Source organism: Aulonocara sp. 'chitande type north' Nkhata Bay, linkage group LG11, assembly GCF_057382095.1.
Source record: "Aulonocara sp. 'chitande type north' Nkhata Bay isolate Kocher_YH1m ecotype deep benthic linkage group LG11, A_spYH_male_GT1.1, whole genome shotgun sequence".
In the NCBI taxonomy this organism is placed as follows: Eukaryota; Metazoa; Chordata; class Actinopteri; order Cichliformes; family Cichlidae; genus Aulonocara; species Aulonocara sp. 'chitande type north' Nkhata Bay.
The window spans coordinates 20,037,987-20,054,898 of record NC_141354.1 but is presented as its reverse complement, the minus strand read 5'-3'; the positions used below and the strand labels follow the sequence as shown (position 1 = coordinate 20,054,898).

Below are 16,912 nucleotides of genomic sequence, written 5' to 3'. Positions count from 1 at the left end.
TGACAGAATCCATGGATGGCAGGCTTTTGAGTGTCCTTGCAAAGAAAGGTGGCTATGTTGGTCGCTGATTTATTTTTGTTTTGTTTTTGAATGTCAGAAATGTATATTTGTGAATGTGGAGATGTTATATTGGTTTCACTGGTAAAAATAAATGATTGAAATGGGTATATATTTGTTTTTTGTTAAGTTGCCTAATAATTATGCACAGTAATAGTCACCTGCACACACAGATATCCCCCTAAAATAGCTAAAACAAAAAACAAACTAAAAACTACTTCCAAAAACATTCAGCTTTGATATTAATGAGTTTTTTGGGTTCATTGAGAACATGGTTGTTGTTCAATAATAAAATTATTCCTCAAAAATACAACTTTCCTAATAATTCTGCACTCCCTGTATCACACAATAAAAAAAAAAATCACTGAAAGCACAAAGTGTATGAACAGCAATAATATTACATAATGTGCTTTTAAAAACTTTGTGAGCAACAAACTTAATTGAATCTGAACAGTCTGAACACAGTTTTATTCCCATTCTGTTTTATTTATATTTTGATATTGCTAGGGATGATGCAATGATCGGGGACCATTCTTAATTTCGTTGTTCTCATGACAATGACAATAAAGTTTCTGATTCTGATTCTGATTCTGACACACAGACTTCAAGGAAACTATGTGTGAGTCAAAACGCTACAAAAATGTTCCCAAAGAGTAAAAGATGTATCTTTGATCTACTTCTACACTTTATCTTAGGATAGGATTAGGATTCAAGGATCAAGATGCAATCAGAAAGAAATTAGGTAAAATGACTCAGGAAAAAAGTAAAATAAAAAGGAGTGGTAAGAATAACGGGCTCCAGAAAATGTAACTAGCTAATTTACTTTTTAACGACTCAGTGAATCAACTGATAATCATATAATGATCAGAACCGCTTCAGCTTCAGGAAATCCTAAGAGAAAACCGATTAATGAAGTTTTGAGTTGTTTGTTCCTGTCAGTGAATCACACTGACGTGCTGCTGTGTGTGAAACTAGTTAAACAAAAACTTGGGTTGTTCATTACATTACACATTATAAATAACTTTGGCAGCAGCACACTGTTAAATGTTTGTGAACTGGTTAAACAGGTTAAATAGATTTTCTGGGAACCAAGTCAAATTAAGATAACTCCTGTACTCACTTTTACTCTTTACTTTCACTTTTACTTACTACCCTTCAACTACAGCTCTTCAAAGAACCTTAGCCTCAGTTTTGTTATACTGGCACTCTTATTAGACACCAGTGTTCATGCATTTCTCAGTTTGACTCAGTATTTTAGTGAGAATTTTGTACAGAAACTTTTCAGTAAACATCTCTGTAAGTGTAAAAATATTCAACAAAAAGTCAGATGGCTGAGATCAAAGTAATAGAGAACTCTTTGGGAAAGTTCAGAAACTACTCTGTGTTTTTGATTCTCTGCCAAAACAGCTAATACAGTGATTTAATCCAGTGCTTCCAGTTTCTACTATACTTTGATTACATCACTGAAACTTTTCATTTTTCTACTTTCTTTTTGGCTTCTATAGCTCACTTACATATAGACAGAAAAGGTAAAGGTAAACATATACTTTTTTAAAACCCTATAGCAATAAGTGTAATATATGGTATTTTTTTCCCTCTCTGAACTTAAAGTTTCAGGGAGACCTAAAGTTATAAGAGCTAGAAATGACTCACAAGAAAATTACTTTCTTTCCTACTGAGAGAAAAACAGCTTATGGGGATTTTGCCTGCCACCAATGAGAATCTACATTGATTTATTGAATCTTCTTATCATCAGTTATATCAGATCAAATATATTTCCCGTTTTTCAGTGTCACATTTAGATTACAAAGGTCATATGAAGCACAGGAAGAAATGATCTTTTTCTGCTTGTGACTGATTGACAAACATGATCGTCTGTCATAAGTTTAGTTTGTTGCAATAAAAAAATATTGTGAAAACTAAGGGTTGCCAAAGAGTTTCTTATTTAGTAAGTAGGTGGTTTTGCTGTCTAAACCACACAAGTTCTTTTCCCTCCATTTCCAGTCTGTATGCTAAGATAAGCTAAGCACACTCCTGATTTCTACTCGTTAAACAGATTTTTAGGTATCTTCATCCTTTCATCTCGTGTGTGTGTGTGTCATCTTTAGTTAATTAGTGTAATTGCTTTATATAGCACATTTTCTGGCTCCGTGTTGCCTAATAACCCAACTTGTCACATGATCCACTTAGTTAATAGCTGACACACATTAAATATTTGGAATTTTGTTACTGGAAACTGTGCATCCTCTTCTTTTATTATGTATTTTCCCAAATTTTCTTATATATTTCCACACTTTTCTCAATATGATAGAATTTTTAATATACATACACATTTTTCAGTCAGTGATTTCCATTGATAGAGATCTCCAAAAGTTGATTCTGTTCATCTGGATATGAAAAGTGGCAGGTTAGCCTTGTTAGACTGTGAGATTTCCATCTGTAATGGGGGACAGCTAAAAGCTGATGTGTACCATAAACCTACGCATACGGATCAGTATTTAAGGTTCGACTCTCATCATCCACTGGAGTATAAACTGGGTGTCATCAGGACACTACAACACAGAGCGAACACCATCCCCACAGACACAGCAGCCAGGGAAGCAGAAGAACATCACATCATCACATCAAGAAGGCCCTGAGTAAATGTGGTTATCCCAGCTGGACTTTTGTCATTTACACCTACAGGCCAGTGGACACTCTTTCAATGATGAGGATGTACACATCCTGGACAGGGAGGAATGCTGGTTTGAGTCAAGGAGGCCATTTACGTGAAAAGGGAAAGACCATCTCTGAATCGAGGAGGGGGCCTAAGGGTACATCTTTCGCCATCGTACAATGCTGTGATTGCAGCCATTCCCCAACTCTCTGTGAATGGTACTCATGGCCATTGATCAATGGGCTTTGATCAGTGGTTGTTGATCAATGGTCATGAGAATTTGCATAATCATGATGAAGGAACTGACCTCCCAGGCCATTGTTCCTTCAGTGGGCTGGTTTCAGTCATTATGCAAATATGCTGTTTATAAGATTGGGGTAACCTGCATGAATGACGAAACATTTCTCCCACTGAAAACGTTACGTCCAGATGAACAGAATCAACTTTTTGGAGATTTACTTACCTGGATGATTGAGCATGCATTAAGATAGAAATCTTGTTTTTTTTTTTGATTTTCTGATAAAACTGAGCAAAAAGATTATTAAGATCTCCTACAAATCATCTTGTTTTATTCTTGTTGTGGTTAATTTTATTTTAATTTTATTTTTAATACGATAAAAATGTTTCTGTTCCTTGTTAATCATTTATTTAAAAGGTTTTCCTGAAGGAGGCTTTTGAAAGCCTTCAGTCAACATGAAGTTTTTCTGACTACTACTCTGAAGTCTCAGTAGGACCACTGGTGAGGTGCCAGCAAACAGGTGAAAAATATAAAGTTAAACAAATGAATAAATTACAATACAATATTTGGGGGGGAAGGCAAGGAAACATACATGTGCTTGTGCTGGCACATTTAAGTAAAATTCAACTTCAACCATTTTTATTCTTTTTGTTTTTTATTGTGTGTTGCTATAACTTATTTTGGCTTCTAGGCTGAAATAGGTTAGAAAAAGTTTGAGAGCCAGTGATGTATACTGTTATACAAAAGTGTTTTTGTCATTTATTCAGCTTAATAAAGTGTGTACTTAGAGTCAACTAACACTGCATATGTTTGTGTGTTACATTAATACTGAATTCTTTAATTGCCCATATTTACATCATTCCCTTTATTTTAGCTTATTTGTAGGGAGTTTTACCAGCTCTTAACAGTGTGCCTTGGCTTTAGACAGTTTTGCTATTTTTATGGCTGATTCATTAGTTTGTGATGTGGGTCTCGCAAAAGGGCAGAAATGAGATATCCAAACTGGAAAAACAAAAGAAGTACCCTCTGGGCAGTAATAATATTTATGTGAGATTCCTGTGAAATGTGGCCAGGAGCCAGAGTGACTCTCAGACTCATAAAATGCAAAAGTTTTCTTCCCAGGCTGAATCATGAAGGCCATAATCTGGAAACTGAAAGGATGACTGGGTGAACTTAAATACAGACACTTGGGCATGAAAAAAAAGATTTGAGCAGAATAAAAGTGCCTCAGTTTATTTGTGTACCTTCGGACCGCTCTTTCCGATTGGGCCTTGCTGTCCAGGATAACCCTGAGGAGGATAAACAAGAAATATTGTTCTCAGATTTTTTTAAATCAAAGGAGAAAAAAGAGAAATGAGTTCAAATATGACGTGAAGAAGAAAATTATATAAAACAGTGAATTCGGGAAATTTTAGAAATGAAAACACTAAATAAGCCGCTTTGTACTAGAGCCTGAAGCTTAGGCGCTTGTGTCACTTTAAAAGGAGGAGTCTGAGTGATATCATCTGTTGCTACGTAGATGGAACACAATTAAATAAAGGAAGATTAAACCACAAGGCAACCCTTGACAGAGTCACATGTGTACCGCTATAGTATGCGTCAGTATTTGTTGTAATGGAAACCCGAAGAAAAGAGAAACGTGAATCTCCTCAACCCAGGAAAGGTTTATGGAATTATATCTGTGACTCTGTTCTGTGTAATGGGACAGTTTGAAAAGCGTGTTTGGAGGACATAGGAAAAAAAAAGTTGTACGTTCTGCCTTTCGTGTAGATTTAATCAAATTCACAGCTCACAGCTAATGAAATTTCCTCCTGCTCATTTGCTAATAGAGGTAAAACTAACTACTGTGCGTCTCAGATTGAGCAAACTTGGGACTGCACAGACAGAGAAGTTATTAATACACTTTTATGCTGATTAAAACAAGCATGCCGAGATATTTGAAGATATTTTGTCTATTGCATAACATAACTAATGCATAATTGAATAGAGTCCCAGATATATATTAATACACCAGAGAAACTGCATCATCAGATGTCTTAAAAACCTTTGATACAATTTTTTGAATCGATTTTTTGATTTTAAAAAAAATTGCCAAGAAAGGAAAGGTTATGGAAGTCAAATGAGATTAAAATTCAAATCAAATGATGACACATAGAGTAAATGTTAAGATGTTTAGGTAGTTTCCATGACCAGTAATGATGTGTCTTACAGTGTAGCCTCTCTCGCCAACATCACCTGGAAACCCAGGTGCTCCTGTTTGACCCTTTTGACGAAGAACAAACATGTTTAGATCGACACCAAGACAGCTGTGACTTTAACCGGCACTGCTGGTTAGCAAAAAACTGTGCAATAAACAGCTAGACATAATGCAGAAGAATAAAAAGAATTTTATTTTTTTTTAAGCAAAGAAACTGTCAGTTTTTGATCATAGACATTTTAAACCACCTTCAGTTGTGTGCCAGGGGAAATCACCAAACATTTTCTTTTTTGAAGAATTTAAGTACGTGATACTTATATACCTTTGGTCCGTCTCTTCCCTGAGGACCTTGTCTGCCTTTGTCACCAGGAGTGCCCTAAAAAAGAAAAAACACATCCATCCAAAGTGCCAAAAACTAATAAACCACCAGAGCATTCAAAACACATGGTTAAAAACTTTATTATATTATTCAGTGTAAATAAATTCATAAAATACAGAAACTTAAAATAAAAAAAAAATCATATACACACTGTATACACTTTAGTAACAAGTACTGATTGTTACTGTTATTACTTGTTAAACCAGTATTTTATTCAATAATTTATTAAGAAAAAAACAAAACAATAAAAATCAGTTTATTTCCATGTCTTTATGGGCCTATTGACTTGGCCAAATAAATAAATAAAGATAAAAATTGAAAAGAACCACTAATATTTGAGTTTATAAATACTGATACTAATAAATGATTAATAAAATAATTTCAGCATTTGCCTCATCAAAATGTTACTGAACATAAAACACAGCTGCGTTGTTGTATTCCAGTCGTGTAATCATCATGAGGACATAGTTATCACTCTTTTTTTTTCTTTTACCTTGATACCTTTAGTCCCTCTTCCTCCAGCAGGCCCAGCATCACCACGACGACCCTGAAATAACCAAAAAACTCAATTACCACCTTTTCCAGTTGTGTGGCTCCATCAGCTCATCAAGTTCTAGGGTTACATCCATGTCTATAATATTAATCTCCCCAATCCAGGGTCTAGCCAAAAGTAAAATGTGGTGATTTATGGTGAATTGTGGCACTGAAACATTAACTGGAAAATGCTGTCTCATCCATTCGTTAAAAATTGCATCATCACTTTATAATTTTAGTTAATTGTGTCATTTATTCATTTATTTTTTGTCCTAATTTGAACATCAAAATTTATGTTCTTTCCTGAGTCAAAGTGAAACTTTGTGCCTAATATGAAGAACGACTCTAGAGGTTTGAAAGAAATTGTTGTGTTCACAAGAGCAGGATTCTTTTGCAGGCAAAAACTCTTCAGTGATTTACCATGTCACTACCCGATCCGTACCGGAAACCCGATCCGTACCACGCATGTGCGAAAGGCATCTACTTCCACTCGAAGCATTTTATTATAGTTACGGGTCAGCGTATCTGTTAAGATGTTAACAATAATAAGTATCTGTTAAAATGTTTGCAATAATGAAACATTTCAATACAATGTAGACCAAAAAAAAAAGTTACGGATCAGGACTCCCCAATCCTTACTCACATGTTCAAAAGTCAGACCGTACAGATCCGGTCTACCCGATCTTACCGCCTACGTGCAGATGTTCTCTTCTTCTTCTGTTTCGTTGTGTATGCGTATTAAATTTGATTTAGTAATAGTCGAGTGTGTTTATGTTTGTCTATGTGGAGAGGATTGATTGGAATTGTGATGATGATGTCCGCTATCACTGTCAATTGTCAGTAAACACTTAATTTGGCTGATGAATCTTCACGTGACTCATTACAAATGTTTATTTTTAGACACAATAGGCTTGTATACGGAGGTATCCATTGTTTAAATGTCCCGGGCAGTCGAAAAGGAAATATGTCCAGAAATACTAGGAGCTTACTTGGTGCTAACCATGTCATTGAAATACATTAACTGTCACAATGTTGGCAAAGAGAGGAAGTGACGAAAGATTCTCGCGTGTGTGGTACAGATCGGGTAGCGACAAGCATCATAACAGATGAAGTAATCATCTTGGCCATCATGTGAGATGGGCTGTGATAAAGTGCTAATAACTCCTTTCATACATGAGCAGGGAACTATATTATTTAACTATGGTAGTAATAATATTTTAATATTTTATTTTATTACCAGTACGGATCTCATAATACACATAATGTTTGGAAATCAAAAGGCACTGCATATCACCCTAAAACACCAGAGCAACATTAAAGTTTGGAGGTGGGAATTTCATGGTTTCAAATCTGCAACCATATACCAGGATGAAACAAGGGTGGAACGTTTCAGCAAGACAGTGATCCCAAACACACAGGCAAGGAAACTCAGTTGGTGTCAGAGAGAGAAAATAAAGCTGCTAGAATGGCTCAGACCTGACCTATGTAAAAATCTATGTAAAGAACTAAAGCTCAGAGTTCATAGAAGGAACTCACAGAACATCTGAATTTGAAAACTATGTAATGGAGAGGGCCAAAATCACACCTGAGTAATGCTTGTGACTAGTTTCTCCACACAGGAGACATCTTGTCACCGACAAAGGCTTCTTTACGAAGTATTACATACATTTCAGTCAGCGTGTTCAATATTATTTTCCTGTGCCATTTCTCATTATTACAGATAACTTTGAACATCTATGGTTTGTTTTCTTAGCATGTGTGGATTGAATGGGTTGTTTTTGTGCATGAATAAATGTGTGTGTGTGTGTGTGTGTGTGTGTGTGTGTGTGTGTGTGTGTGTGTGTGTGTGTGTGTGTGTAACTGCAGTTAGGGGTCATAAAGTTTATTATCAGGAACTGCCAGAAAAACCCCCAAAACCCCAATCTGCTATTTAAATGTGTCATTTGTTTGTTGATACTCTGGGTGATTTCCAGGATAATGACACAACCTCTGTTGTCTCAGTCTGCAGTGGGAGGTGGTTTCAGTTTCATTTCCTGAATGTGTCAGTGCATGTCAGTGAAATACCTTAAATTAATCTAATTTAATCTTTTTTTTAAAAATGTGCCTGCATAATTTGCTTGCTATGCTTACATAGCATCTACAACAGTTGAAATCCAATTATTAAAGCTTTTCTGTGTAACTTTTGCACTGTTTTTTTTTCCAACACGGAAACCCATTGATTCAGTGTAGACTAAATAACATCTGCCAGTTTAAAAATAGTGTGACTCATCGTGGAGTCACGACTTCCTTACTTTCACTTTTATCAGAATTAGTCTGATTTAGTTGAGCTGAAGCAAATGTTTCACTAAAAACCTGTTCTTATTCAGCTTATTGAAGTTTAGCTTAGATGTTAAATTTTCCACCACAGAGAGGCTGAGAGGTAGCTGTGTTCCTTACAGTCTCACCAGGAGGTCCGACTCCTCCACGGGGTCCCTCCAATCCCATGTCACCCTGTCAACAAGAAGAGGCACTGCAATTATTGGCTACTTGAGCTGCTAATAACACATAATAACTGCTGGGCCAAACAAATGCAAAACAGTATAAAAATACAATGGTTCAATGTAAATCTGTAATTTAAAACCATAATGTTTTTAAATTAATTATATATTTATAATAAATCATATAAACAGCAATAGATAGATCTAATAATTATGACGTCTACCACAAACTAATATTATGAAGCCCTGAACTGTAATTCTTTCAGCATAAAATCACATAATTTCAGGTCAAATGAGCTTTCTTTAAATTATTATTATATTACATGTCACTTCAGTGAATTTTAAACTTACTGATGGGGTTGATGCAATTGATAATTACACTTCATATAGTTCTCTAAATGTAGCTGTTGCAGGTATTGCAGTCTGCTTAGGTATTGTCTGTCTATCATTATGCAAATATTTTGCTTATTTATTGACAGGAGTATAGAAGACATTTAAACAAACAAAAATATTGTAAATAATGCACAGAAAAAAATAATGCTCCAAAGGGAAGAGATGCTGTAACTTGTAGATAAATACCTGACACTGTGAAAACATTATGTCAGGTATGACATTGTGGAAATACTAAATGTATACTGTAATCAGTGCATTAACTCAACAGTGATGCATCTATCAACATCCCTCCAACCACATGACTGAGGCGAGAGGGGTGGGAGGGATAGAGTGTGCGTGTGTGTGTGTGTGTTTGTGTGTGTTTACCTTTAGACCCACATCTCCAGGCTCACCTGGCTCTCCTGGAAGTCCAGTTTCTCCCTGACAGATTCAATGAATAAGCTTAGGAAAGTTTTAAAAATCCTCACAGATGGAGCTGCAGCTTTACGGAGCTTAACTCTTTGGTGAAAAAAAAATTTCAGTTATTACTTTAAAAGGTTTTAAATGAAACTTAACAGCTCACACTCTGCACTTATATCTTTTAATAGTCACAATAAAATGTAAACATAGCCAGTTAACTTTCACTTCAGGATGGACTGGTTAACTCACTGTGGCTCCAGAAAAACCAGAAGCTCCTTCATCTCCCTCAGGACCATGGTCACCCTGCAAAATGAGGTCAAAGGTTACAACAGACAAGGGCAAAAACATTTCCAAAGCTTATACACAACACTCACTCTCCTCACACAACAAAGCAGTTTCATAGTCTTAAAAATTGCAACAGCTGAAAGTTATAAACAGTGAATTTTTGATATATGGTGAAATCAATTTAAAAAATAAAAATAATGAAATTATTGGAATGACTGATTATATCTTAATCCTGCTTTAGTTGGGGCACCTCGAGGTGTTGTGTAAAATAACACTAAAACAGCAGAAAACCCTTTTTTCCCTTTTCCTGTCATAGACAAGATTTTTTTTCTGCTTTAGTCTTTAATTACTTAAATTACCCAAATTACTTTAAATTTAATTAAGTTTCAAATGAAGAGCTTTCACTTTCAGTTTGGCTTCAGGTTTTTAACAAACTTTCCTTCACTGCTTATACCTCTTTTACTTTCTGTTTAGCTGACTGGCTTTTATGGTCGTTAAAACTCAGTATTTTCAGTTTCATTTTATTTTTTCTTTAGTTTTTACTTTCACTCTATGTTACAACACCAATGCTGTCATTACTTTCACAGTGTTATGGGAGCTACAAATGTAAATACAAGCTATTTTGCATGGTAGTATCAACTGTGACTGCTGTAGCATGATTTACTCACCACTGGTCCAGTATCTCCTCTCCTTCCCTGAACACCTTTGGTCCCTTTATAGCCCTAAAACACAAAACGGATAAATAACCAGTAATTAAACTACTTGAATATGCAGCTGCTGCTTTAGTATCACTTTAATCAGGCATTCTTGTCATAAACAAACATCCATTATTCATGTTTAAGACTTTTACCTCTCTCCCTTGAGACCCTGGTTTACCGGTTTTACCCTGCAGGCCTCTGGATCCCTGAGAGAAAGAGAAAAGGAATCAGACTGTGGAAAACAAAAACTACAACATGAACAAACCTACATTTGACCCTAGTTTTGGATCAGGCCATGCAGTGTAAGAATGAAACAAAGGGGCCATTGACTGCATTTAGCCAGTGATGTGATGCAATGTGGCTGTACCTTCGGTCCTGTGAAGCCAGCAAATCCAGGCTCTCCGGGCTCACAGTCACACTCTGTTGGCCCCACCTGCCCAAGCTCTGCATCGCCCCCTGACTCTTCTGAGGAGCCAGTGTCAGGCTCATATGGCACCTAAAACACAACATTAACAAATATTATCACACCTATGGTGTCCTTCAAATTTAGCTTCACTACACCCAATGCCCTGCACCTGCATAGACATGGTTTTGTAGACATTCCTGATTCCATTTTCCTTGTTTTAAAGAAATTTAAATCAAGCTGCTACAATTTTGCAGTGTGATAAGAGAACAGTTACCAAATCAACCTCATAGTAAGATTTGCTTGACTTAAACTAAAATGGACACATTAAATTAATTTTAAATCTCATTATTGGTGAGGAATATTCAATAATCATAATTTTATATTATTCGTAAAAATCTTTTCTTTTTTTTTAATCGCTTATTGGCCTTGTGCAGTGCTTCAGATTAGCTATGCTTTGGAACAAGTATGTCATTTTCATCATGAAGAACCACAAGTTGCAGAAGAGGCTTGATGATATAGGGTTATGATTCTCGTAGGTTCAAATCCTGGCCCTTACTTTGGAGCAATTACTGACCGATAGTTCTGGCAGGCAGTTTGCTTTCAGCATCACTAAACAAAAATTGTAGAAAATCTAGCCCATTACAGAAGACTGCTGGTAATAATATTTAAGTGCCTCCAGGGGGCAGCCACCCGCCTGTGACCTGAAGTGGACACTCCACCCTTTTCTAGCTGAGAACCATGACCTCAGACCTGGAAATGCGGACATTCATCTGCCAATCACCTCACTTAAAGCTGGAGGCTCCCACCTGAGGGAGCCAACAGAACCACATCATCTGCAAAAAAGCATAGATAAGATCCTGAAACCACCAAAGTACAAACCTTCTGCTACTTGCCAAAGTCCAAAACCCATAAGGAATAAATCCGACTTATTGCCAACAATGCAGACCAAGCTTTCACTTGGCTGTACAGGGACTGAATGACCCTTAACAATGGGCTGAATGCCCTTTAATAGGAAGATTTTTATGCAAGAGAGAGGTCAGGTTTTTATGAATGCTATATGAAACTAAAACTCAGTTCCTAGTTATGTTTAGCAGATATGAAATTGTTGAGGGGCTTGGAACAAAGAGAGCAACAAAGAGCATTGTTGTTTTTTAAAGCTCTCTCTACATTTCTTCCTGCTGCAGTTTAATATTGTTGTTGAGCTATCCCTGACACTCCAAGCACACAGCTGTCCCACCTGCACGATCTCAGTGTCCTCTTTGGCATAGTGGGACTCAGTGGTGGTGATGTAGGGAAAGGTGTCCTCAGTGATCATGGTGATTTGGGTGGGGATTGGGCCATAAGTGTCATAATCCTCCTCCTCGAATATCTGGTCCACATCATAGCTATGAGTCGGCTCTGGTGGATATTCTAAGGAAATATTAAGACATTTAGTTTTGTTTGGACTTTGTGGTGCATTGTTACAGTCAGCAGTCCTGGTCTGGAGCCCCGAGGACTTCAAACAGTCAGAGAGTGTCCTCTGGTACAGTTTACACTAAGTGTGTTACTGATCTCACCTGGCTGAGGAGCAGCTAAGTTGTCATAGTGGTCAACTGCAGAAGACTCTTCATAGGTGTGTTCCTCACCTGAATAGACATGCAAAATACATGAGGTAAGAACTCAGTATGAGACACATGGGAAAATGTGACTCGTTTTAGGGGTATGATTCCTGTTTTGAGTGTGCACGATCCCGGGTTCAATTCCTTGATGAGCCCTTAACTTACAGCAAATGTGGGAGAATAAAAATTGCATCATACTGTACATACAGATCAACAACTTCCAAAAACATCTCTCCTCTCTTGCAAAACTGTGATTTAAGTCAGTGCATTAAAGTTAACAAATAAAGTGAAGCTAAGATCGGAAGGGTTTTTTTGTTGAAAAAAACAAAGAAACAAACAATAATTTGTGGTAATAATTGAATAAATATGAGTTTGTAATGAATATGTGATAAATTTTGTGCTCGCCTAACAATGCAATTCATTTAAAGTTGTTACTTTTTTTCTCCACATAAGCCTTTACTTGACTACGATATTAAACAAGAAAGTTACTAATGAGTTGTGAAGGTACTTTTTACTACTTAAAAATAATTAAGCAGTGTTTATCATAATTAACTGTCGATTAGTTACCTAGAAGAAACCAGTTTACAATATTCCTCAGCTGGATTCTATAATTGCGTTATCTGTCACCTGTTGTTCTTTAGTAAAACAAGGCTAAACAGCTATTGTTTCACCTGAGGTTAAAGTTAAATCAGTGTCAGCATGAGGAAGCCCTGACCTGAGTGGTATCCAGAAAATTCCTCCTGGCAGTGAGAAGAGACGGCAAACAGCATGAACACGAGCAGCCCCGAGAGGAGCGACGCCTGCAGGGTACACATCAAATACAGCAGATAGACTCATGCAACACAATTCACCATTTCACACAACCTGAATGAATATTAAACTGTAAACTAAGATGTCACTGCTGGATGAGTTTATTTTCTGACCCACTGTTCCTACTACAAGTGCTGTTAGCTGTATTTAAATAAATCCCTTCATTTGACTCTATTAATTAAATTAAATTAGGTTTAATTAAATAATTAAACCAACTAACTTTTGATTGGCTGCTTCTTGCACACTAAGAATTTGAATGGCAGGTGGGTGGGGCTCCTGTATTCACAAACAGTTAAGTGCATTTAATGACCACCAGAGATGGGCAGTAATGTGTTATTGTAATCTGATTACTACAAAAAGTAATTAGATTACTCTTACTTTCCCGTAAGCACGCTGCATTACTGCGTTACTAAACCGTGATTTTGTGTGTGAGAGTGTCTGCTGACAATGACGTAAGCGCGTGCGACGTCAGTGGCAGCAACAGATGTGTAAATAACATCTGAGCAAGCACCTGGCCTTCTGCCACGGGAATGTGAAATTCACAGAGAAAGCGCCAGATCCCCCCCACTGACAACTGCAAGAATCACTCGTCTGCTTGACTTCTGCATTTCTGTCATTGCAGGTGCTCTTTGGTCTATCCTTTGAGGGATAGGTCCCCGTTTTAAATCGTAGACAAGCCCTAACTACACAAAGACTGTTGCAAACTATTCTACTTTGAAGAGTGCCCATGCTGAACCTCATGTTTTTAGATTTGAGTCCCTTGTTGGTATTTTTTTTTTTTAACGTTATGCACAAAAAGGGTATCAATTAGCTGTCAGTGAGGTAGCTCATCCATCTCGTGATCCATCATATTTCACAGGCTAAAAACAAACAAATTATTCTACAGGAACTGCAGCAGTGCTTCTTTCTCTGTGAAGGGAAACTGTAAACAAACAAGGTAAAAAAAAAAAAAGAAAAGAAAAAAGATTGCAATCATGCTGATGTCGTTTTGCACCACTTTGACTTAGCAAAGACTTGTTTGACCTCATTTTTTTACACTGGGAGTATTTTGACTGCTTTATAGGGGCTTTTTAGTTCCAGGGGACTTGATAAGTCAGATTCTTTCTTCCATTTACTCAGTGCATCATGTAAAGTGTTTTTACATTGTAAACTTTTATATAGGATCCAACCAACTTTATTTTATTTCAGAAAAAGAAAAAGTTTAGAGTAATCATGAGCTGCATAAACAGCCTAAAGGGAGTGTTAAGTATATTGATCAACAGAAATTCAGCATAATTCAGCTCTAATTCCAGTCTTCAGTCTTGTTGCCTCAGCTCAGGTGACTGATTACTGTCAGGTTTTATGGCTCTGCTTAGACCAGTGACAGGTGTTATACTGCCCTCTGGAGCTAGCATAGTAAACTACTGGTAGGATACTGACAGAATACAACCCTATGGCAGTTTTTGTATTAGCCAAACAAATTTTTAATAGAAAAACAAAACTCCTTAATTCTAAAGGCCTTTGTTTATTTCCATGTTATTTTTTCCAGCACTGTAAACGCTATGTGCAAATATTGATTTAACCCACACGGTCAGTCTGATTGAATGAGTAATAGGCAGGTTATCTGTGAAGCCTTTCCTGACTCACAGTGGTTTTTCATTCATTCACCTCTAGGCTGCATTCCTGAAATGCTCTTTTTGAAGGACTTCCTAAAAGGACCATCATTGGCTTCAGCTTATTCAAATTTATGTTGAAAGGTTATTAACTAAAACTAATAACCATGTTAACCAGTTTTAGCAGAGCTACACTGGCATAAGAAAATCTTTGCACAAGTGATTTTAAAATACTCCTTCTTGTATTTAAAGTCTTTTTTTATTTTATTTAAAAGTTTACTTTAAGTTCTAACTCACAGTCATAGATCTTACACTGCCACTTGTTGGACAACCAATGACAAGTATCAAAAACATCAGAAGTGAAGCAACCGCTTTCACTGATGAACCTCCTGACCTCAGAGCAGAACTTGATGCATCAAATATGATCAGAGAAGTGTTTGGGTGGGCTACACCAACAAAGGAGAATCACTGTAAAGGACTCTTTATTTGCAATGAGGTTGCTGAGTTTTGAGTTGCTGCTGTTTGCCTGAGAATTAAACAGACTGAGGTTTCTTTGTCAGGAGGAAGACTGCTGAGCACTTCTCAGACTCATCTGACATTCCTGAAGCCTCACTGTGAGGCTGCAGACCAGCACAGGAAAACCTGCCCTGTACCTGGAAGGCTGTGTATTAGATTTTAACACAAGGTCACTGAACTGGATAAAAGGAAGATAAAAATGACCACAACCACATTGTTGTAATCATTTCTGAAACCTCAGATCAAACCTGTTTGAAAAAGAATTTTGGGAAGATTCAAACCTTGAAAAGGTCAAATGAGCTCAGCTTCTCTGGTGTTAAAGAATCCCTCACTCTTATATTGTTTCTTTATTCAAGTAACAATTTATTCATATAATATTGATCCGAATAAAGTAGCAAAAAGAGCTCATTATCCAATAATTTAACAAGAACATTTGCCACATTTCTGCTAGACAAATGTTGCCTTGTTAACCTTTATTAGAGGCTAGTTTGTGCATGAATTTAAACAACCCAAGAGAACAGCTGTAACAGACCATACAAGCAAATTCAAACCCAATTAACTCTGCCCTGTTGGACCTCTGGGGCTGTGAGGTAGTGAATACTCTCACATTTCATATTTAACTTTTTTGTTCATATTTGTCGATTGCTATAAAGAAACAAAGGCTGCTCCAACATTCCCAATGTGTGCAAAATCTATTTGGTCACATGGCCAAACATTACACCATGTACAAATTTCCCTTTGGCTTTGTTGTGAATTCTAGAGAAAAATCCAAAGTCAGCAAAGAATCTAAACAAAGCCTGCTCTGTGAATTAAAAAGCTTCCCCAGAACCTAAAACTTACCCACAAACATTCATCAGAAATTTCTGCTCAGCAAAATGACTCCCACACAGATGACTTACTGAACAGCTGAATACAGAATTAGTTTATGATGTATTGCACCAAAATGACTTTAAAAATGAAAATAAATTACCACAAGTTATACTTCAGTAAACAACAACAAAAAAGTTTTTTAGATAAATTCTGTCTGCAGATTTTGCAGATTTAGACGCTAACACAAACAAAAAGAGAAGATCTGCATTTTTAATATGGAAGTTAAATTAATTATATTGAAATTTTTAAGGCCTATATCAACATTTTAAGGTCTTGCTAACAGCCTGAGAGGCACTTTATAGACTGTCCAGTGGACTAAGGACAAACTAAAACCTTCCCCTGATTATTTTACCATAAACAACATTTAACAGTTCCCTCAAAATGTGCAGGGCCAAATCCACATATGATGATAATCTCATTTTACCTTATCACAGGAGGCCCCCATGGTGCTGCACAGTGATTCCCTCTAGACCAGACCTGCTAAAGGATTCTTTGGGGATATGGATGAGAACAAAAACAGCCAGATTTTACGTTCCCTGAGGAGTTTCCCTTACACTATTATCACCCCAACGGTTCCCCCTGTACTCTCGTCTCTCCAGGATCCGTCAGGTTCCCAGGCACGGACGGGATCCTGTTAGACTTTTTTTGTTCTTCTCGTCCTCTATCTGTGCTTCTCAAAAGGGTGAGAAATACCAGATCCAGAATCCAGCATGAGCAGAGAAAAACCAGGACAGAAGGAAGATGAATAGATTTTGGGGTTTTGTGTCTTCTCATTAATGTCTATATCACATTTCCATGTGCTGCTGT

The 16,912-nt window shown here is 36.8% G+C and overlaps 1 protein-coding gene across 1 annotated transcript in view; it reads right to left on the bottom strand.

Moving 5' to 3' along the window:
- The window catches only part of LOC147318844 (uncharacterized), a 31,570-nt gene extending 15,020 nt beyond the window's left edge, over positions 1 to 16,550 (bottom strand). Inside the window, exons 1-14 of the mRNA XM_086309932.1 lie at positions 16,530 to 16,550; positions 13,033 to 13,117; positions 12,276 to 12,344; positions 11,957 to 12,129; positions 10,681 to 10,809; positions 10,466 to 10,519; positions 10,284 to 10,337; positions 9,580 to 9,633; positions 9,298 to 9,351; positions 8,498 to 8,551; positions 6,021 to 6,074; positions 5,471 to 5,524; positions 5,161 to 5,214; positions 4,196 to 4,240 (exon numbers count right to left, since the gene is read on the bottom strand). Coding sequence (XP_086166058.1) covers positions 4,196 to 4,240; positions 5,161 to 5,214; positions 5,471 to 5,524; positions 6,021 to 6,074; positions 8,498 to 8,551; positions 9,298 to 9,351; positions 9,580 to 9,633; positions 10,284 to 10,337; positions 10,466 to 10,519; positions 10,681 to 10,809; positions 11,957 to 12,129; positions 12,276 to 12,344; positions 13,033 to 13,117; positions 16,530 to 16,550 — 954 coding nt within the window. The remainder of the gene's footprint in view (positions 1 to 4,195; positions 4,241 to 5,160; positions 5,215 to 5,470; positions 5,525 to 6,020; positions 6,075 to 8,497; positions 8,552 to 9,297; positions 9,352 to 9,579; positions 9,634 to 10,283; positions 10,338 to 10,465; positions 10,520 to 10,680; positions 10,810 to 11,956; positions 12,130 to 12,275; positions 12,345 to 13,032; positions 13,118 to 16,529) is intronic.
- Between the last annotated feature and the right edge of the window lie 362 nt (positions 16,551 to 16,912).